Raw genomic sequence first — 23,266 nt, 5'->3', positions numbered from 1 at the left:
TCTATTTCACTTTATGTTCCCCATTGCTGGAGAAAAGAGGTCAGTGATAGGTAAGTAAACAAATCACACGTGTTTGTCGCGGTGTTATAGCGGAGAGCCTTCACACTGAGTAAACACCGCGACAGCAGCGGGACTGTCCCGCTGCTGTAGCTAGGCGAGCCTAGCGATAGTTTGTCGCGGCGTTATCGCGAGGCGGTGTTATCCCGCGATAGTTTATAACGGGTCCGAGCCTTCACACTGAAGACAACACCGCGACAGCAGCGGGACAGTCCCGCTGCTGTCGCGGTGTTTGAGGCCACTGTGAATGGGGTGTTATATGTTCAGAATTGCAATCAAGGTTAAACGACTAAAAAGAATTATACTGTATATTTGTAGGATGTTTAAAGAAAACATCACGAGGCTACCAATGATGCAATGTCCATGCTCAATCAACTTTTTTTTTCAAGTCTGCAAGTAAATCATAAATATGTTGGTTTCATTGCATTTTACTAAACATTAAACATGACTGTGTTTACTACATTTACAGAGCCAATGTAAATTCCTAATTGGTTGAAAATTCTGAAATAATTTTTTATAAGCACTTACCAAGACTTCATCCATTTATAAGGGAAAAGATATATCCATATCTAAAACTAACATAAAATCACAGTATACCAGTCACACCAGAAACACAAATGTCCTACTAAAGTTTGTTATAAAAAAGGCAGTGTTTGTTTGTTCTGCCCTAATTTTGTATCAGTTGCACAACAAAAGCTAGTAAACGCCTGATTTCATTAATTATGGAATGAATCACATTTTGTGTACAATTTTTTTTTAAATAGACACATTTCAACAGTGACTGTTCTCCATTTCTTAGAATCCTTACAGTTTCCTATCTTGAATAAGTAATTATGTTTCATCATGCATTTGGTTTACTTTTTAATATTTTGCCAGACCTGGGGGTGTTTCACAAAGATCCTAAGTTGAACTTATCTCTAAGTTGGACTTAACAATTATGGAAAGCCGTTAGCATCTATAAAAATATTTTGCATAAAATGTTGATTCAAATCATTTATATTTTCTAATATCAAGGAGATTTCATGTTTTTGATGTTGAATTTATAAAAAGTCTAAAATACTTGATTTTTTGCTTGTGAATATATTTTATTTTAAGGCCACAAATGGCTCTCCATATTTGTTAAGTCCAACTTAGAGTTAAGTTTGACTTAGGATCTTTGTGAAACACCCCCAGACTTCGATGAGATGACTACCAATGCGATTGCGGGTAATGGCATTGACGTCTTGTAGTAGGCAATAGGAACTTTTAGATTTGCACGACGAGAACGTGGACTGCCACGTGTGACATCCTTCTAAGGCAATGTGACGTCCTTTTAAGGCAGGGGCAATATTTGTTGCCCCTTTTTTGCCCCCCGAAATTAGAAAATCGCGCTGACCGATATTTAGCTTAGTGGGGGTGGAGGGGGGGGGCTCACCCCCAAAACAAAATGGAGGGGGTTTAACCCCCAAAACACCCCCCCCCCCCCCCCCCTGCGCCTGGATCGATCGATTGCTAAGTTTCATCCATCGTCCATTGGCGATGAGCTGCTTTTGGATTTCACTTTACTCCTGGGTAGGATTTCACTAACGCTAACTTGTGATGCATCGTTAATCCATTGTAAGGGCTTGAACCCATCGTAATCCTGGTAGCAGATCACGGAATATCACCGTGAAAGGTGAAATGTCGCCTCCAGCCTCGCCTTTACCAAACAGACACCAGAAGAAACAACTGCTTCAAAATAGTATAATAAATAATAATAATAATAATAATAGTCCACTCCAAATTTTATTAAACCGAAAAAAGGGTTAGGTTTCCTTATCATGATGATAGCCCAAATACATATTTCTTTCAAAGATACTATGTAACTTTTGCAGCCAACATCGAATTTTGTAGAACTTTGTAGGAATTATGAACATGTCACGTATGTCCTATCTGTGAAATTTAAACATTAGCAGCAGAGGCGGCGGAGCGTCTTCCAAAGTGGGAGGGCACCAACAAAAAAGGGCACTTTATGGAGAAAAAAAGGACACCTTCAAAGGGAAATCTCAAAGTGAAAATATAATTATTTTTTTTAGACATTGGTATATACCCCTATATTGTGATTACTTTATCACGGGTGATTTCAATATTTTGTTTCTCTTTATACATCATATAATATATTGCTTAAGCATCATACCTTGCAGTTGGGTGTGATGGTCTGAAATATATATTTGTGAGAGAGCAAAGCGAGCGAGGAAATTTTTAAAGATCTGTGAGGTCGCAGTGCGAAAAATTACATCTTTTAAAGAGAAAAACCCCAATCCTGATGGGGTTATAAGCACATTCTCATAACGGAAGACTAAAAAGATCTTTGATAAGTTACATAATTATAACATCTGTAACTACGAGCAAACGAGCTTTGGGGGCAATTTCTCTTAGTTGCTTGAAATTAGGGGCACGTTTAATGATGAGAGGAATAGGTGTCACTTATCGAAAGGGTTAAGACACTTATTAGAAAAGAAAAGGAGCAACGGCTAATTATCAGAGGTGAAAATGGGGCACCTTTTACACCTAAAAAAGAGGCGCGCAACAGGGATGAAAAGGGATTTTTTGAGAATGGGAAATGGGCATTTGTCGACGGAAAAGAGGCACCCATTAGATTTTAGACATTTATAAGAAGTGAAAAGGGGCATTTATGAATGAGGGATAGGTTCCTTATCAAAAAGGAAAATGGGGCACATATCATTGCTAAAAGGGTAATTATCAGATGTGAAAAGGGGCACTTATCGTATCTGAAAAGGGGCACTGACCATACACGAAAAGAGACACTTATGAGAATGAAAAAGGGGCACTAATGATAAAGGGAAATGTGCATTTGTTGAAAGAAAAAGGCACCGATAAGATTTGAATAGGGGCATTTATCGTAGGTGAAAAAAGGGGGCTTTTATGAGAAGGGGGAAGTGGCTCTTGTTAAAATGAAAAAGAGGCACATGATAAACTAAACGGGGCACTTATCACAGATAAAAAGGGGTAAGGTCACTTTACGTTAGTCGTGGGCATATTTTTTTTTTTTTTTAATTAAAAAAAAAAAAAAAAAAAAAAGGGGGGGGGGTTTAGTTTTTTTTAGGGGGTTTACACACATAAAAATACCAAAGGGGGGGGGTTTTAACCCCCAAACCCCCCCCCTGCGTACGCCCCTGGGGGCACTAGTCAAAGTAAAAGGGGCACTATTCCTATGGAAAAATGGGCAATTATGGGGTACTTGAAAAAGTGGAGGGGCACTGTGCCCCCTGCCCCCCCCCCCCCCACGGGAGCGCGGCCTCTGGATTTAGCAGTGACTTAGTATTCAACTTATCCAAGGAAACCCCTTAACTTTCTAGACTTCATTGTCAGACACTATTGAGTGACTGGCTGATATCTGTTTTTCTTTGGTAATAACATACATAAAATGAGCTGTACGGGGGTGGTTAAAGCCGGAATATAACGTTATTTGTTTTGCTTTGAACTAAGCATCTGTAATCATGCCTCACTTTGACTATGCGGATACTGTTCGGCAAATTGCAAATAATAATCGTTTTGATCAACTTCAAAAGCTTCAGAATCGGGCAGGAAGAATTATTCTTCAGGTTAAACCTTGTGAACATCAGATTCACGATACCTTGAGTTGGGGAAACCCTAACATCTTGGTGTAGGAGACATATTTATTTGTTACTGTTTCATGAGCTAGCACCTAAATATATGACTGATAAATTTGTATTTAAGGAAAATTGTCATACTAAGATATAATGAAAATTTAATGCTTCCGAAACGTTACATTTTTGTATCGTGGATCCATGTTTTACAATGAATTACCGTCAGTTAGGCACGCTAAATTTGTGTAACAAACATGTTCAAAAATATTTTTATCATTTTTATATTTAAATTTCGCAATCCCATTGGCTTTTGCCGTAAACATAATCAGTGTAATAACAGACTAAATTAGATAATATGTAGCATATGTTATAACTAATTAAATCAATTGTTAGCAGGATGTGTGATAAGGGTGGGGTCGCATTTAGTTACATTAGGGATGGTAGGGGATATTTGAATATATGTTAATGCTTTTATGATCGGGTTTGTAAAGAAAAACTTAAAACAATCAGCGATTATTAAGAAGATCAATACAATATGGTATTGCATTTTGTTTAACACGAGGGGGGCCCCACTCCCCTCCAAAAAAAAAAAAAAAAAAAAGCAGTAAAGGAATAAACATGGTTTGTATTTTTAACCCAAAAGAGCATAACAATAGTAAAAACCTGAATTAAATCACATATACCATTCCATTCAAACGCATGCTACATATACGGTTTATAATAGCGACATGCGCATATCGTGGACATAATTGTGCGAGAATGGGAAAGCGTGTCTGTTTTTTTGTTTTGTTATAGGGGTGAGAAGACATGAGCCCCTGAACGCTGGCGTACTGATGGGGGGGGGGGGGGTATATCTATACGATACCAGTGATTTACAAATGTTGCTGTTATGACATGATTTTCCGGTATTTTTTCTCCATTTTTTTGTAAACCATTTTTATGCGTTTGTTGGAAAATAAGGAATTCCCAAATTACAGTCGGGCGAAAAATACGCTTATTTAGAAGCCTTTATGTCATGGTCTGCAAAGTGGCTGGGCTCGAGCCCCCCCCCCCCCCTCACTTTTTGAAAAAAGTAATTTAAAGAGAAAAAGAAAGAAAGGTGGAGAGAAAAAATAAGTGACCTGCCAATGTCACAAATAAGGTATAAAAAATGCTCATCTGACCGTAATTAAATACCTAAAACCCCTGAGCTTCCGGGGGCTCTGCCCCCTGGACCCCACCAAGGGCTCTAAGGGGGGCCCCCGGATGCTCATCTGACCGTAGTTAAATACCTAAAATCCTGAGCTTCCGGGGGCTCTGCCCCCTGGACCCCACCAAGGGCTCTAAGGGGGGCCCCGGATGCTCATCTGACCATAATTAAATACCTAAAACCCCTGAGCTTTCAGGGGCTCTGCCCCCTGGACCCCACCAAGGGCTCTAAGGGGGGCCCCGGATGCTCATCTGACCGTAGTTAAATACCTAAAATCCTGAGCTTCCGGGGGCTCTGCCCCCTGGACCCCACCAAGGGCCCTAAGGCGGGCCCCTGGATGCTCATCTGACCGTAATTAAATACCTAAAATCCTGAGCTTCCGGGGGCCCTGCCCCTTGACCCCCTGCCGAGGCTCATATGCCCTGGACCCCACGCCAATTTACGCTCTACCTGATCGTAAATACTCCACTTTGAAAAACGTTCCGCGGGACCTGCATGTAACGTGTAAGACTGGTGGTGATGATGCAGATTTTTCGTCTCCCCCCCCCCCCTTCCGAACGTTTTTTTCTCATTATGTCACTGCCCTTGGAAGGTGAGGCCCCTGGAATGTTCCCCCGGCCCCCCCCCCCCCCCCCCAATCCCAAACTGCTTCCGGCGCGCCTGAACCCCGGCATGGACATATTTAGAACAAACATTTTTACATTTTACACACTGAAAACGTTGTTCTAAAAAACTTATTACCCAATTTATAATAAATGGTCTGACATTGAGATCAATCAATAATTCCTAATCAAAATATTGTAATCCAATCTGTCAAAAATCGATACAAATAATAGTTGATATAGATTTTGGTCTCTCACAAGTCAAAAATGTTATGCAATAGTCTAATAAGATAGTGAGATGTTGATAAACCAGGTCTATTACCATTTCTATTTCTTCCGGCGGAGAGTGGACCTCGATCGACTAAGAGTCGGATAGACGTAGCTCTTCAAATGGTTACGTTTTTAGCTGTCATTGGTCCACTAATCTCTCACTTCCATATTTCTTATCAGACGTGGCAAATATAACTTGTGCCAAGTGTATTACTTCTGAAGAGCTGCCCAATTTTTCCAGCACTATTTTCCAGAGGGTGTAATATAACCGTTCTGCTTAAAGTAGGGCTTGTTACGGAAGCCCATTAGTGCCACCTACGAAATAAATTTAAGAGAAATTATCTGGCGGCCGCCAGATAATTGGCCGCCAGTTAATTATCTGGCGGCCGCCAGATAATTTCTCTTAAATTTATTTCGTAGGTGGCACTAATGGGCTTCCGTACTTTCCCCCTTTTCTGTATTTACGTTTACATGTTTATAAAGTTCAGATAACGACTCGACTGGAGGAGACGTGTGATTAATCGCGCGCGCACTACATACGTGGACGTACGTACGTACGCACGACGTCACGGTACGGGAGCATAATTTATAAAACTTGTCAAGATGGCGGAACGTTCATCTCGACGTCGAAAGAAGAAAGAGGTAATCACATAGCCAAACTTACTGAAATACAATTAAAGTGTAATCAGTTTTTTGTATTGTATTGAAAAGATTGTAATGCTGGAATTATGGAGTGTAGACCTAGACCTATGTGTGTTCCACTATTTCATTCAGATAACGATGCATCCAATGCCGATGCAGTGCAATGCAATGGCAATGAATACAAATGTGTACATTGCGAAATGCACTGCACTGGAAAGTTTACCTTTACCTTTACCTTTACCGCAAATACTGGAAGAATGCTGAGACAGCAGTCGAGCTTCCAGGTCTATCTTCTTGGTCTATCTTCTTGTACTCATACTCTTTAATAAAAATTCTCATTATATGCAAGGGAGGCAGAGGGGCAAGTTGAAAGAAGTTCATTTAGTCTACAGTGACTGACAGCTGTTCATTGTTTTTGTACTGACATGTATTCAGAATCATATCCATACTGTGACCCGTAACTCTGACGTGGAGATACCCTACTAAAACCAAAAATCAACTAAATCTTCATCAGTTGTTCAAAGTTCAACATTAACTTTCATGCACACATATTTAGGAGCATCAGGTCTAACTGTTAGGCCTATTAGATCTAGGCCCGTATTAGGGTGTCTGAACGATTTTTCAATTTTCAATTTGGGATCGTTTTTCACCATTTTTGTTTGATATTTGAATTAAAAATGTAATCGGAATAATACATTTCAAATTTCAAGTCTCACCGATGTTTCTATCATAGGATAGCATGTTGATCAGAATCGACAAAAAGACGTACACGCAGAGTTATGTTGTTTTGCTAAATTTAGCCAAACAGCTGTATCGCACAATATGCAAGCATATGCATGCATATGCATAACGAACGCATGTTATGCGCAACTTGCAGCTTGAGCCACGTTGTCTCAGCGATATATTTTGCCATTGACTAGTAGATCTATGGCTAGCCGTTCGCACAATAGTACCCGGAAGTGATTACACGTTATAGTCGATGGCAAAATCGCGGAGACAAATAGAATTTGAATTTTTAAATTATTCATTTTTAACATATTTAAGTTGAAAAAATGTATTTTACTGCTATTTAGGTGTCATCAATTGTCACTAAAGTACCGATTTTTAGTGAAATTAGTTTTGTACAGTGGTGTTTTAAATGTTGAGAATCAAAAAAGCACAGCTTTTACTACACAGCCAGGATAGTGATGCTCCTATGCTCCTATGCACGTAGAAGAATCCTCTATCCAACTCAGTGAACGGAAATACGCCCCGCTGATTGGCTGATCGCGCGACCCTCGCTTGTCTGCTAGCTGCAAGGCATGGGCGATTCGCTACACTGTGCGCGGTGTATTGTACCGTGTATTGTAGCGGCCGTGTTGCGGGAGCGGGGCCCTGCACTAAACTTGAACACCAAGCAAAAATTGGCGACCAAAGACACTTTCAGTGTTTATGGTTTCAACGATGTTGCGGAACAAAGAACCACCATACGATTTTGCTGAAAGTACCTAGAAATATCGATGACACCGATGGCGAAAAAAATTGTTCAAAAATCGAAGTCAGGATGGAAATATGACGAGTTTGATAACAACGTAATTGAGAAGTCGCAGGCAGAAATCATCGCACTGATAGGTTTAACATTGTGGGAAAATATGCAAATGAAATGAGTAAACACCCAATCAACTGCAAGCATTGTGACGCTAGCACTTTTATGAATGAAAAATGACGTCAGTCGGGCTTGAGCGAACAGAAGAGCGCATTGCGCGAGTTTTGTGTGTAATTCTCCTTCGTGCTATGTGTGGTCTAGCCCCACTTAAGCCGTGGGGGCGCGGCTCAGGAAAGTGGCAAATTTTGGAGCTAGGATGCAAACAACATTTCAATGGCTGTTTTGACCAAGATGTTTTTAAATTTCTGAAAGATAATAACTTTTAAAAGACCTACTAATAATTTACATGGGATATAACCCATCACAAATACATAAAGAATGGAACTTACAAGTTTCGTTGGTGGAAATTTCCTTGATTTCCAGACATCTGGCCTAGACCTCTACTTGTTTGCTTACAGCCCAATCGTCTTCAGCTAATGCAGCCATTTTCGAATTTAATGATATTTTTTTCAAAGACCGGTCTCGACCTCTACGCCAGAATTGAAATTTGTTGATATGGACGCGATCAGTTGTGTACACAGCTCAGCAGTAGGCTATTGTGTACGAGGGTTTTTAAGTTTGGTATTAAATACATATACATTTCAGCCCAACTAAGCCGACAGGGGTGGCGGAGCATTACTATATAATTCCAAAGTATAATATTCAATTAAGCAATTGTGGGGTCTTAATAATAATAATAATGATACTAATAATAGGCATTTCTATAGTCTAATTAGAAATTTGTACGTAATAAGAGGCCTAGGTGCTTTAAACCTGCAATAAAGCAATAAATAAAAACGTCTGCGAGATAAGACAACTACCGGTCAGATATTGCGCAAGAGCTTTAGATCGCGTCACGTATGGTTTCACCAAATTCCAGACAACTCGCCATAAAGAGGGCTCGCCCCTGGACAGCTCGACGCAGTGCCCTGGATGTCTCGCCACAATACCCTGGACAACCTGCTACGGTCGAGTTGTCCAGGGTGTTAAGTCGAGTTGTCCGGGGGCGAGTTGTCTTTGTGGCGAGTTGTCGGATGTAGAATTGTATGGTGTGTGCAACATGCGCAGTTTTGATGTCATCGCAATCGAGGAATGGAATCATGCAGCCGTCTCTGTAAAAAAAGGAAAAAAAAGTGCTTTATAAGTGAGTTTAAAAAAATTCTTTCTATACTAACATTAAATTGACATACTTAAATGTTGTAAAATGTGGGACAAATATAACATAACCTTTTTTTTCATGAAATCAATGCAGTCAAACTTACCCCAGTCTTACGATTTTTGATCCGGTTTCCAAACCTCCTATGAATGCGTATTTTCCTCACTTTAGCACGCGCACTATGCGCTATACGTGCGCTACACATGAACGTCCGAAGCTTGGCAAGTGCGTCTGAAGCTTGGAATGAAAAAAGGTTCGGCGGGTAAGTTAATAATTCTAGTTCTCCATTTCCTTTACTAATTTTCTTTTACATGACATATACTGTATAAACAGTATTTGCACCATAATAGTATATTTGGTCTTTCAATAATTAAAAAAGAATTTAATGTTTTCCCCCGTTTTGTCTTAAGTGTCCAAAGTTTGGCGGTCTTACTCTATATTATTACAATTTAATTACATTTTAGGTGAATGGAAATCGTCACAAAGCAATGAAATGGCTCTACATTTCATTCCAGACATTTAAGTGTTGACAGATTTTTTATAGCCTGTTTTATGTCTTTTTTTCATGGAAAAATGGTTGGGAGAATTTACTGTTAATCACTGTTAGAGGGTGTCGTACATCAACGCCTTCAAAGAAAACCATAGATATCTTTGTGGTTTGAGAATTTTTTCAGGATTATTTGCATGTCAGAGGGTTAGTACAGTAGAAGGAATATAGTAAGTAACATTATATACAAAAATTAAGCAATTTTTTTCATCAACCTTCAACAATGTTACCAAGTCACTTTAAGGGAAGATTGCTAATATTTTGGATTCTTACCTCTTTTATTTGGCAATCTACCCATCAAAAGAAAAGAAAATTATTCCTCTTAACAGGATTTTATAGTCACTTAAAATAAAGAATGATGATAAGCAAAATTTTTCCGAACAGAATTTGGTCACAAGATTTGTGCGTAACCATGTAAGTTGGGGCTCTGATCGGATCGGAAGATCGGAGCGACACCCTCGCACCTTTGATCAGTATCGGATCGGAAGATCGACCAAAAAATCAGCTGATTTTTTTTTTTAAATATTTTTTTAATGCTGAAAATTTTCAAGTTTTGGCTATCAAATGCTAAAAAAAAAATTCATGGCTGTGATTATTTTGTCATTTGAAGTTGTTGTAGACCATGTTTGGCGGCCCGCATGTTTTGCCTCTTCTCTTAGACCAATATTATTAATTTCAAAGTCATGTAAAGGCACTAAATATCAACAAACATGGTCTAAAACAACTCCACATGACGAAATAATCCCAGCTAGGAATTTTTTTAAAGCATTTGATAGCCAAACACTTGAAAAACACTTTTGAAAAAAAATCTGCTGATTTTTTTCTGATCATTTCTATTGATCGATCAGAAATTATTATCCGACCACCCCTAATCGGTTCAAGATCGGCCTCCGATCCGATCATCTGTTACAGGCCTATTTGTGCGTGGTATCTCCCTTGCCAAGGAGCAGAGCGTATTTGCGCACGATTTTCACACAATCGCGCGACAAAGCACTGAATGTCAATGCGTTGACCAAATACTGGCCGAGTGATACCGCATGGCAAGGGTATCGTATAAATACCTCTTGCACATCTGCAAGTGCGTCATTTGCAAATTTGCTGCGATAGAGCGAACACGGAAGAGCTCCTCTTCACACACATACTTGCAACAGCACACGTAGTTGTTTCGCAATAAACTTCTACATATGGCTATGCATGTGTTAACAGAACGCGGAAGTGCAGAAAGTTGTGCGACACTGACCAATTTCGAGCTAAGTTGGAGATCTTTCCGGGGCCCTATATCTGATTTAATTTTGAGAGTTAAGAAAAGTTGTTCAGCTGCCTGATTTGTGCAAGTTTCGTGGCTCATAATTTAAAAAAAAAATAGTTACAGCTGTTGACACGGCTGTCTGACCGAATACTAGGAATGGACCGAATTCTGGGCGCGCTACCCTAGTCTTTCTTCCAACATGAATGTAGGGTCGGCGCTTGTTCAGAAACGTATCCAAAATTTGACCTGTAACTCAGGCGTGTAAATATCCTACTAAAACATACCCAAAATGAAGTAAATATTCATCAAATGTCCAAATAAAGGTCATGATTTAAAAGTCGATATGTTTGTTAGTTGTTACCTGTTTCGTGTTATTTTTAAAATCTTTTTCAGAGTATTTTTCCTAAAAAGGAAGACTTATAATATTCACTTTCTCATGGGATTCACGGCAAACTGCAGCACAATACAATTTCATACCATAACAACGGAGTGCGGGCGGGCGAGTGTGTAAGGTTAGCAAATGTAATCTTAGTTTACGTCCATAACTGAACACATGCGTGCACCCGCACCCCACCATCTGTACGTAATTGTGCTGCAGTTTGCCGTGAATCCCGTGAGAAAGTGCATATTATAAGTCTTCCTTTTTAGGAAAAATACTCTGAAAAAGATAAGAAAATTGACACGAAACGATACTTGCTGATAATACTCATCATAATGGCAATGAGTTCAATATGCTAAGGCACGCGTCATTACTCATTGGTAGAATAGATTTCAATTTTTTTCATCTCCTGATGTAGAATGCTGAGTTGGAGAAACCTACTAAGGAGGAGACTGCTGTAGCCAGACATCTGCGTTTCAATCTACCAATCAAAAATACCTCCATAGATGGGCACAAAGTAGAGTACTTCACAGGTAGGCCTACATATTGTTTGTTTGTTCTTCATCTGGTTCAGGGAGGTATCATATTGGCAAGGCAGTGTAAAAGAATGATTGCAACCACAAATATAAAACAATTAATCCAGGGATTTGTCTTCTATGGGTACATAAATTTGTTTTCGTTAAGTTAGAACACTAAAAGTACATTTGCTCATCTGTTTGTCTGTTTGAAGTCAGAAGGGCATTAACTCTGTGTCAAATGATGTGATTTAATGCCCTTCTGGCTCCAAATAGACGATTTGATGTTTCAGCAGCTTTCACAATGATAAACGTGTTTTCTTTTCTGTCTGATAGGATCCAAGGCTGTAGACTTCCTTCTGGACTCTAAGTGGGCGACAGGAAAAGGGAAAAAAGAGGTGATCTTCACTGACAGGGAATCTGTTGCAAATTACCTAGATGGGTAAGAAAATACCAGTAGATAATTGATTAATGTACAAAAGATTGAGTGGAACCTGTCTTAGTGGCCACCTTTCTATAGTGGCCACCTGTCTTAGTGGCCACCTTTTTATAGTGGCCATGCATTTTGTCTCCCTCAAGAGTGAAATATGTGTATCTGGCCACTTTCTCTGTTTCCCTTGAATGAATCGACAGCTTTGACTCTACTTAAATTTATGAACACTTCTTCTCCATGCTAGCAGCTATAATAATTCATATGTCAATATTTGTAATGCACATTGCATACATTATTTATTGCTATGTCAGGCATTGATGGGATATGTGCTTGGGTGACATTTGCTTTAGTCTTGATTTTTTTCAAAATATATGGTCAGGATTGCAAGTGTATCTAAAATTGGGCTTTGGGTAGTAGTGGTTAAAGGCCCACTACACTACTTGTAGCTACTTGCGCCCTCTATATAACAAACCATGCCTAATCGGTGACCATTGGTCCCCCATGATCCTCTTTTTCTTATGTTAACTGAGAGCTGAGTTGATGAGATAACCACCTGTCCAGTGACCTTGCAGGGCAGTCTAATCCCTCCTGTAAACTATGGCAGATACGCTTTAAGGTTTAGGTACCGGTATATTGATATGTCCAGACTTGAATTTGGGAATTAAAAATAGTCTAATAAATTGCCCATGGAGAACTGTTGTAAGATCAGTTGTCATCAAATTTGCCCATTAATATTATACAGTCAACCTCGTATATATGTTGAATAACTGCCTAAGTCGACGAAAATTAACTTGTGTTAAATTTCTGTAGTGTATTATTCTAATTTTGTCAGTCAGTTAAGTGCCCTAGTTGATCAAATTTCCAGGACCGTTCCAATCGAAAACCACTAAATTTACATCGCCAAAGTCGAACGAAATCAATCACTTTCAAAGCATGCATCACGCACTGATTTTGTTTCCATAAATACGCTCTCTGTGGCCCTGTATTCTAGACTTGCTGGCACACGCTCCTCCGTTCTCATTGTATCCCCCGGCAAGTATGCCGATGGGGTACTTGGGATTTAGCAGCGTTATGCCGCCGGCCCGTCCGCCGCATCATATTCTTGTGTGCGCTCTAACTGCCACATTCCTTGACGGATTTCTTTCAAATTTTGTATGGAGGTGTATCTTGGTATAATCTGCACACCTATAACTTTTGGTGATGCTGCCCCCATTGTTACGTCTTCTATAAGGTAAAAGCCCATATTTTTGTGGATGGTTTGTGTGCGCTCTATAGGCCACATTTCTCAAGAGATTTTGTTATAATTTTGAACGAAGGTTTATCTTGGTACGATCTACAAGCCTATAGATTTTGCTGATACTGCCTCCAGTGTTCCGTCTTTTATAGGGTCAAAGGTCATATTTTGATAAATAGGATGACATTTCTTAACAGATTTCTTTCAAATTTAGTATGGAAGTGTATGATGATAACATCTACGCACCTGTACTTTTTGGGGAAGCTTCCACGAGTGTCCCATGTCTTACAGGGTCAAAAGTCATATTTTGGTGGGTGTCTAGTGTGCGCTCTGCAGGTCATATTTCATGACGGATTTCTTTCAAATTTTGAAAGGAGATGTATGTTGGTACAATCTACACATCTACACTTTTGGGCGATATTGCCCTCATTGTTCCATCTTGTATATGGTCAAAGGTCATATGTCTTTTATGCGCTCTAACTGCCGCATTTCTTGACGGATTTCTTTCAAATTTTCTACAGAGATGCATTATACTCTAATCTACACACATATTGGTTTGGTGATGCTGCTCCTATCCTAGTCTTGACAATAGTCCGAGCCACTAGTGGCGATCTCTATGTCATCCTTTTGTTTCAGGGAGGGGAGAGGAGATCTTTGTCCCTCCTTCGAACATAAGGATGACACAAAATCACTGCCACTGCCGGGGGATACATTCGCATTGCGCGGCAATACAAATTACGATATTTCTAGTTTTCTCTTGGATTCGCCTGTCTCCCTCTCTCTTTCTCTCTAACCCGCCCCTGTCTCTCTCCCTCTTGCTCTGCCCCCCCCCCCCCAATAATCTCTCTTCAATGCAGACTTCTGGTCAATGCTGCAAAGTTAACTTTTGCAATCAAAAGTGGATCAGGATTGGCATACCGTATTTGCCAGCGTAAAGGCCGCGGTATTTTTGGAAGAGAAAATATCAAAAAGTCAGGGTGCGGCCTTTGTAGTGAAAGAGTAAAAAAAAAAAAAAGGCGCAATGTATACATCAGAAAAAACTGCAAGGGATAGCATCAGTGCGGGATGGCCGAGCGGTCTAAGGTGGTGACTTTAGTTACATCAACAATTGTACGCAAGAGTTCAAATCCTGTCCTCGACAAAAGTTTTTTTTTTTTTTTTTTTTTAAATGTCAAAATCGGGGGTGGGGCCTATGCGGCGCTGCGGCCTTATCGCCGGCAGATACGGTAGTTCAGTTTGACCTACCGTATTTCTTTCAGTATTTCCTCGATCTTACAGTGATTATTTTTTGGACGATCATGGACTTTAAAATGGAATTATTTTGTGCTCCTTTTTATTTTGGGTTCCTTTTTATTTTGGGTTCATTCTTCTTTCTAGGTGATTTGTTATTTATTATCTATTGACTTATTCAACTTTCCTTTTCATGATTATTTTGAAAGATTTACTTATGGTAAGCAAGTCCATCAGTTTTGAGTTGACATGGTTTTGTTTGGCAAGACATTGATCTACATTTGCCTCACACGACCCAGGTGATGTAAATGGGTACCTGGCAGGAATTAATTCCTTGAAATGCTGGAGCGCTGTAATGGCAGCTAGGCTAAAGCCGGGGTAATAATAAATGCCCCTCGGAATATAATTTCTAGATAGATGTCGCTATAGAAATGCCTATTATTATTATTCATTAAAAAGAACTTTCATAGGATCGTGTTCAATTAAGCACCCTTCCCATTTTATTTACATATAGCTTGTAGCTCCCTCGTCTCTCCTTTTCTTGGTTCTCGTGCTGCAAAATTTCCATCGTTTATATCTTGGGACTCTTGCTTTAGCATAATCACTGCTAAATGCGCTATTTCTGGAGATGTACACACAACACACACATACAGATACCCCCAATTCCTTAAAAATTGCCTGTTCATTAAAGGGGAAGTCTATGCTGATAATAAGTTGGTTTAATAAAAGCAGTTAGGCTTTCTTTTGCATATGTAATACACATGTGTAAGTCAAATTTCTAAGACTTACACACAAGTCAAAGATTGCCTTAGCGGAAGTATTTCTCTCAGTCTCATCAAGATTGATTTACGCAAAGTTATCTGTATTGACTTACACTAGAAAAAGGAGATGTAAAAAGGCAATGCGTGATAGTACCTTAATTGTAAAAGATTCACCACTCAAAAGTGATGGCGATTTGAAGATACAGGTATGAAAGTTATTGAACTTTGATTGATTTTAGCTTGCTGTGGAAGGGGCTTTTCTACCGGGCCCTAAAGATCGTGAAGAAAGGCAAGAAAGAAAAGGAAGAAAGTAAGAAAGAGAAGGAAGAAAGTAAGAAAGAGAAGAAGTCCAAGAAGGAAAAGAAGAAAACAGAGGCTGAACCTACAGAGAAGGTAAAAATAATCAGGAATTATTGTGTGTTATACAATGCACCTAACAAACTAAGGTTAGTTAGTTATGTATATTTCTTTCGAAATTTGTAGGAAATTCACAAGTCCTCTTTGGTTGTATAAATGATTTAAAAAAAAGATTTCTTCTCATTGTGGAATGACATAGAATACATAATGTTGCAGGATTTGTAGTCCTTACTTGTACTCAGTATTGACCATATTGTTAAATCATAACAAGGTAGAGTGTTTGCAGACAATATCCATAGCACTTATCAGTAATTTAGAATTTGAAGAACCTTCAATGATACTGAATGGGACATTGCTTTCCTGTGGCAGTTAGAAGGTTTGTTTGGCACTCACCTCAAGGTCAAGCAGAGCAGAAAATTGAAAGAGCTTAAACTTTTACAGCCCCTACTGGATTTATATAGCTTCGCTGTTCAAAATTGTGCCATTCATTGCTCTTTAATACTTGTATGCTATGTAAATATGACTACACTATGCTATAAAAGATTTTTTCTTTCTTTCTAGGGTGATGACAAGGAGAAGGAAGAAACCAAAGGAGATGGAGCTAAAGATACAAAAGATGCCGGGAAGGAAGAAACGCCTCCAAAGAAGAAGGAAGGAAAGAAGAAGATCAAACTCGAACTGACCGATGACCAGAAGTTTGTGGATGGAAATGATGTAAGCTTTCTGATGTGTTTATATGTGATTGCATACATACACATATGTGTATAATATACATTCTCTATCATAGTCGTATGTCTGCAATACCAATACTGTATTTGCTGGAAAAAATGGTTGTGTGACACATGCTCCAGTAATAATTGCTCTGTGGTCAAGATCTGACCATATCTGACCATATCCATGACTGCAACCTTGGACCAGACACTATAGATCTGAATAAAAAGATTGCCTATGGGAACTCAGTGTTATATGTTCTGGCTCCTAACCATTAGGAGCCAGAGCATATAACACTGAGTTCCTATGGGAAATATATTCATTCGGATGGTCATATCTCAGCCAATACTTAACATATTCAATTCACTTTAGACATTTGGACATTATTTTTGATGCTCCTTCGGAAAATGAAGAAAAAATTGAGAAATTCTAAAAATAGATTTTTATGACGTCACAGCTTTGGTACTCTATTCCTCACCTTAGCCCAAAACTAAACCTCACCCTAACCTATCACAAATACAGCTGGGAGATTCGTTGCCAGAAAAAATGTTGCAGCACCAGAAAAATGATTTCTACATCTATCAACTTTTTCAGCTATTTCTTTGTTTCATGTTCAAGAACAGTGATATTATATGTATAATTATTTATTCATTTTGTTGTTGATGTTTCAGGCCTTTGTCTGGGTATATGACCCTATCCGCCCAATGAACTATGTTTACGGACTTGGACTAGGTGAGCAATGAGCAATCATAGTAATTGTGAAAAGTTTTAGGGAATTGCCTTTTCATTTTAAAGTGCCCGTTCAAGGAAAATCACAAATATGCCAAATAACTTGTCACTAGACATTAGTAAGCTAGCAGATGGCCATCGGACAAGTTTTAGGTCAACTACATATCGGGTGATTTATAAAAAATACAAATAAAACCACCCCCACAACATCTATGATATACGAGAAATTCGTCAGAAAAATAACGATGTTTTAATGACGTCACAATATGCTCCAATCCTGCCCAAGAATGAACATAATTGCAATGCTATAATCTCTCAGATTATAATGAGTTTAGTGTATATAAATGTGATGGCATTTTACACCATTCACAAAGGGATATGAAACCGATACCGATAACTAAATTCTTCTGTTTGTAAATACACAGGATAGGGGTTAATAAACATTATTCAACAGCCAAAGAAAACACACTTTAAAATTGAAAAACCCTCGGAATGATACCATGGACGGCACTTGTTCCCTCTTAAAACGCCAAGCACAGATTCCTTAATATTTTTATTGCTGCATTTTTCATCAAAATATTACCATGCGCAGGGTTCAGAGTGAGGCAATAGATTAAACATTTAGTCTGACGGTAGTGAAGTAAAAGAAATAACTGAAGAGAAGATGACAGAACAGGCACTGAAAATGTGTGAGGTGTCATGGGACATCATCTGCTTGTGCAAATCATGTTCAACATGTGATGTCACACATCTCAGCATCATTCGGAGAGCTCTTCAGGTGCTATGCCGGAGCTGTATTTGAGCGTTTTGTAGTTGATAATAATCATTACTTCGAACTTTTCCAAGCATCAAATTTTGATAACCTTGTCCAATCAAAGTTTCACCTTTGTAATAATGACAATAAAGTTAGTTTTTATAATCAATGAACCTTCTTTTTAATGCACACAAAACAAAGAGTATTTCCAATTTTTAAATCACCAATTTTATGTCATCTTTCCAAGACGTTACAAAATTGTTGCATCAGGTTTCCAATTAAAACACATTTTGTCTTTTAGCCCACATATTTTGTCACTATATATCTATATCCCAGTACATGACCTTTTTTCTTTGTGGATACCATCTTGATAAATCTTAGGTTTTATATTAAATTATCATATTTTATTATTAAACTGTTATCTATCTCCATATGTGAGGATAATCCAAAATGTAATGTTTGACTTTGGTTTAACTATCTTGCCAGTAATCGGTGCTATCGCAGTCTGTCTGTTTCCCCTGTGGCCCCCATGGATGCGATCAGGCACATACTATCTCTGTCTTTGTGGAGCTGGATTTGTAGGTGCTATCTTTGCCCTGGCTATCAGTAAGTAATTTCATTATTTTGTGTGTGTGCCCCTCCAAGTTTGCACATCTCGGCCGAGATACTGGGGTTGGGCATGCGTGAATGTGACGTTTTTAGTTCTCGATGGCTGCATAGTTTAGGGAAACTAACAACTGATGGGTGGATACATAGATGTATAAAGTAAATAATAAAACAAAGTTTTATTTTATGTTTCCCCTTAGGATAAGCACTATTTTAAATCATTGAAGGGGCACTTTTTCATTGCTACAGGGGTATTCATTGATTTTGGGAAAATCTGAGGTTGTTGTCCCGAAAATGGATATTTGCCCCTATTTTTAGTAATCGCTTATGTAAATGTGCATCATCAGACAATAAAAATCCTGCATAATTATCAGTTAATTTAAAGGTTACAGTCATGTTCGTATTTGATACTAAAGTTTTTACTGTGTTACCGAAATCTGGCCCAAGTGGATTTTGACATGCCATTTTTAAAACAATGTTGTTCGGCGAAGCATGTATGGACTGATGCAATTATGGTATCATTTGAAAGAGTATGACGTCTACTTTATGCAAAGCAAGAAATTATTATCATAAAGCTCATAGTTTTCTCACAATTGCCGTTAGTGGGTTTTTTAATTTCTATTTTTTTTTTCTGGGATGCACTTTTTGTCATTTCTTTTCATGTAAAAGCATGCAAGTGAGACATATAATAATTCTTAATCTCATATTTATTATCTGTCTGTTTTTCTTCTTGCAGTACGACTCATCATATTCGTCCTCACGTGGGGCTCAACTTTTGGCAAAATTCACTTCTGGCTTTTCCCGAACCTCTTGGCGGATGTTGGAATCAAAGAATCATTTATGCCCTTTTATGAAGTTGATTATATGACTAAAAAGGAAGACGATAAGACTGAAAAATCCAAGGAAGATTCAAATGATGAGCGAGGCAGCGAGGCAGCGGAAGTGGAAGACCAACCTAAGCAAGAAATATCTCAAGATTTGGGTCCTGTTGAAAATATTCCAGAAAATATTGGTGATACAGAAGAAAGGTGTTCGGATCAAGCAGTAACTCCCCCTGAAAACTCTGACGTTACTGAAGAGAGAAGTGTAGAGAGTGGTGATGCAAATGAAGATGATGACAACGATGAGGAGGATGATGACGACGACGACGATGACAACGGCGATGATTTCGAAATGATCAATGAGGAGGAAATTTCTGAAGTGTGCGATGGAAGCGGAGGTTCACAGAATGAAGAAGAAGAGGAATAACTATATATTTTGATGTAACCTTGATGTAACCACAACAACCATTCTATCTTAATGTTTGCCTTTATTCGTGCCATTATGTAGGCCGTTTCCTTGATAAAGCTTTTCAAATATTGTCACATTGTTTTGGAGGGCTTAGCCACTCTGCCTACTTAATCAGTGTGCAGTATGCATTAGTGTGAATATTGAGGTTTCTCACTGAGAAAGTACCAATTGTCATAATATCTGAAAGCATGTGTGTCCTGAATTTGTTGGAAAAGAACTTCCATATTTGCTCTCATGACCATCACATTAGCTCAGATCAAAATATGGCATCCAAAAACTAGGTTTCATTCAAGATTCGTCTTACATGTATCATCACATTCCTAACAGCATGACTAGAGCATACCTGCCAACCCTTCCGAATCATCCAAATATTAAGATTTTCAGGATTTTTAGGACCTAAAAATTCTGAATATTCTGATTTTTCAAAATTCTGGAAGACCAATTTTTTTTTTAAAAAGCCAAATTTAGCTTTTTTTTTTATGTGCCGCGATTTGATGAGAGTTTGCTAATTGCGTGCGTTGAAGGGCTGCAGGATCGAGCAGCGAATTTGTTTCTCGCTTTTTTGTACAGATTTAGCGCCTATTGCCAGTTACACTGCCGCTGCATACATGGCCATGGTAAGGCCATGCGAACCCTGCTAGAAATTCCTAATTCTTATTTTCAAATGTTGGCAGGTATGCTATAGTCATTACCGAGGTTTTGAACGGTTATCATGAATGACTTTTAATTCTTGTTTCATTAAGGTGGGTATGCACAAAAGTCATGAGGGTACCTTTTTCTGTTCCAGAAAGAAAATACATACTCGTATTAAGCGTCAATACATTTTCACTCCAATCTTGCAGCCCATGATACAAAAGGAGTCAAGACTGAGCAGATTAACACAAATGCCAAGTTTGAGGCTCACAAGATGTACCTGCGAAGAATGGCACCAAAGTTTTTTTTTTAACTGTACCACCTCACAAACTTTCTCAACCCATTTACTATATCTTGCCTAAGATATCTCAGACTGGGGTCTATGGAAAGAGTGTGTTCTACGAAAAATAAATAATGGTATTCAAAGGCTTAATACATTTATGACTGGTCAAAGGCATATCAGTCATGTCTGAGCATTGCATTGAAAAAAGCTTGTGAGTTGGTGCAGTAAAACCTGTGATGCTAATGCCATTGTTAGCAAGTGCACCCAATTACATGTACTTTAATTTTAAAGTGACTAAGAATAAGAATGGTTATAAACTAACGAGCGATCATAACGAGAACCTCATATCCCCTACCAGTTATTACTTTAGTAGCATTTCTTTACAACTTTTACTTGTTATTTATTAATCTCTTCAACGGTACATACATAAAAATTATGATATGAAGTGTGCTCCATATCATAATTTTTCTTCTTTAAAGGTATAGACCAGTTTTGGAAACGCCCCCCTTCTCAAAAATTGAAATAGAAGCTCTTTATTACCAATCATGTGAAAGATTATGTTTTGACGAAAACGTGGAAACTGGCTACTAATTGATATATTTGGTAAATTATCAAAATCTGGCCTGGATAGATATCGCTAGTCCCATATACATCTTTCTGTGTACAGAGTGCTTGTAACTTTACCAAGACTGGGCCAAATTTGTTATCGTTATGATGATTCCAGAACCTTGCAGTACACACCAATACTTATATGCTAGATGATCCCTTTCCTGATCGATTCCACAACGTTTCTTTCACAATGCAATCGCATGACCAGAACTGGTCTATCCCTTTAACTACCATGCTTAATTCATCAATTTATTTTAACTTTAGAGAAAGAGGAAATTTCAGGGGGTTATAATCCTTTTTAGATATTGTCGTCTTATTGATGGCATTACAATGTTGGTTAAAGAACCAAAGAAAATGTATTTTCATTGCAAATCAGAATCAGCTAAAATCTTTATACTTCAAACATTTATATTGGGACCAATTTTAATTCAATTTCTGTTTTTCTTCTAGCAAGATATTTGTAAAGCGCTTAGAGACATTTGTATTAAGCGCTATATAAAAATAAAATATTAATATTATTCTTATTATTACAATGTTTTTTTTTTTTTAGGAATTCTCTTTTTCTGTTAAAGCTCAGAAAAATTCATCCCTAGATGGATTATAATAACTATATTAGATAAATTGTGGTACTAAATATTCTAATTGATCACAAACTGATTTTTCAAGACGGGTACTTGCCCTTTATTTATAACACAAAGCATCACTACAATCCCCAAATATAAAGATGAAAACTTGTTATGTAGCTTTGTAAGTGCATGGTATATTAAATCAGTGCTCATACATTTTTATTTTTATTTTTATGTTGTTGCTTGTAGTAGATCGAGAGAGATGGTAACAGTTTCCCTCTATTTCTCTCAATAAAACATCCCATTTCAATTGCAATGATCCAAATGTTGATTACTAAATTTGTGTGCTACGTTTAATGTGAAACTGTAAGGTAAAGGCATCGTTAACAATGTTAAATCTGAGATGCACCGCCTTACTTGTTATCAGTGTCTGTGATGATATGGTGTATTATTACCTATACAAGGCATTTTAGCTGCTAAATAAAAAGTCGTATTTTGCACACTGCTCCGAATATGAAACCGGAGAGGTGAATATTTGCTATATTGCCCTCTTCCGGGTTTGCCCCGTAGACCACTATACTAAATCAGAGGGCAATATTGAGCCATATTCCACTCTGTCTTTCAGTGCACTTTACGCGCAGTATTGTGTAGGCATTAAAGTGTACGCGCGGTAACAATCATTGTTACATTACAATTACACACAGTAACAATCATTGTTACGTCACAATTACACACAGTAACAATCATTGTTACGTCACAATTACACACAGTAACAATCATTGTTACGTCACAATTACACACAGTAACAATCATTGTTACGTCACAATTACACACAGTAACAATCATTGTTACGTCACAATTACACACAGTAACAATCATTGTTACGTCACAATTACACACAGTAACAATCATTGTTACGTCACAATTACACACAGTAACAATCATTGTTACGTCACAATTACACACAGTAACAATCATTGTTACGTCACAATTACATACCTGCCTGAATAATCAGATGGACCGGCAAACAGACGGGAGTAAAAATCAGGCTACCAAAGTTGTATATTAATAGTTTGTTAAAAAATGCCTCGTTTAGGTAATAATAATTATATTGACAGGGCTTCTTTCGGGGTACATTAGAAATATTGACCGCACTAAGACCATATTGCCCTCGTCCTTGACTCGGGGGCAATATGATCTTAGCTTGGTCAATATTTCTGATATACCCCTCAAGCCCAGTCAATATAATA

The 23,266-nt window shown here is 38.2% G+C and overlaps 1 protein-coding gene across 1 annotated transcript; it reads left to right on the top strand.

Annotated features, from left to right (window-relative positions):
* The first annotated feature begins 6,261 nt into the window (after positions 1 to 6,261).
* Positions 6,262 to 19,996, top strand: LOC580046 (translocation protein SEC62). The gene is made up of 8 exons (XM_030987204.1): positions 6,262 to 6,350; positions 11,724 to 11,838; positions 12,157 to 12,262; positions 15,718 to 15,871; positions 16,397 to 16,549; positions 17,218 to 17,278; positions 18,516 to 18,635; positions 19,372 to 19,996. Exons 1-8 carry the CDS (start codon positions 6,312 to 6,314, stop codon positions 19,881 to 19,883), a joined length of 1,260 nt encoding a protein of 419 aa, XP_030843064.1. The 5' UTR covers positions 6,262 to 6,311; the 3' UTR covers positions 19,884 to 19,996.
* Positions 19,997 to 23,266: the final 3,270 nt, after the last annotated feature.

Source organism: Strongylocentrotus purpuratus, unplaced genomic scaffold (genome assembly GCF_000002235.5).
Source record: "Strongylocentrotus purpuratus isolate Spur 01 unplaced genomic scaffold, Spur_5.0 spur5_scaffold_16, whole genome shotgun sequence".
In the NCBI taxonomy this organism is placed as follows: domain Eukaryota; kingdom Metazoa; phylum Echinodermata; class Echinoidea; order Camarodonta; family Strongylocentrotidae; genus Strongylocentrotus; species Strongylocentrotus purpuratus.
Note: the sequence above shows the minus strand (reverse complement) of the source record. Positions and strands in the feature narration are given on the sequence as shown.

What these genes read in the sequence shown, in the direction of transcription:
- LOC580046 (XM_030987204.1), top strand. Translation starts at nt 6,312, where the DNA reads ATGGCGGAACGTTCATCTCGACGTCGAAAGAAGAAAGAG. An exon ending in CAAAGTAGAGTACTTCACAG is followed by an intron (nt 11,839 to 12,156) that starts GTAGGCCTACAT and finishes TCTGTCTGATAG; the next exon opens with GATCCAAGGCTGTAGACTTC. An exon ending in TATCTTTGCCCTGGCTATCA is followed by an intron (nt 18,636 to 19,371) that starts GTAAGTAATTTC and finishes TTCTTCTTGCAG; the next exon opens with TACGACTCATCATATTCGTC.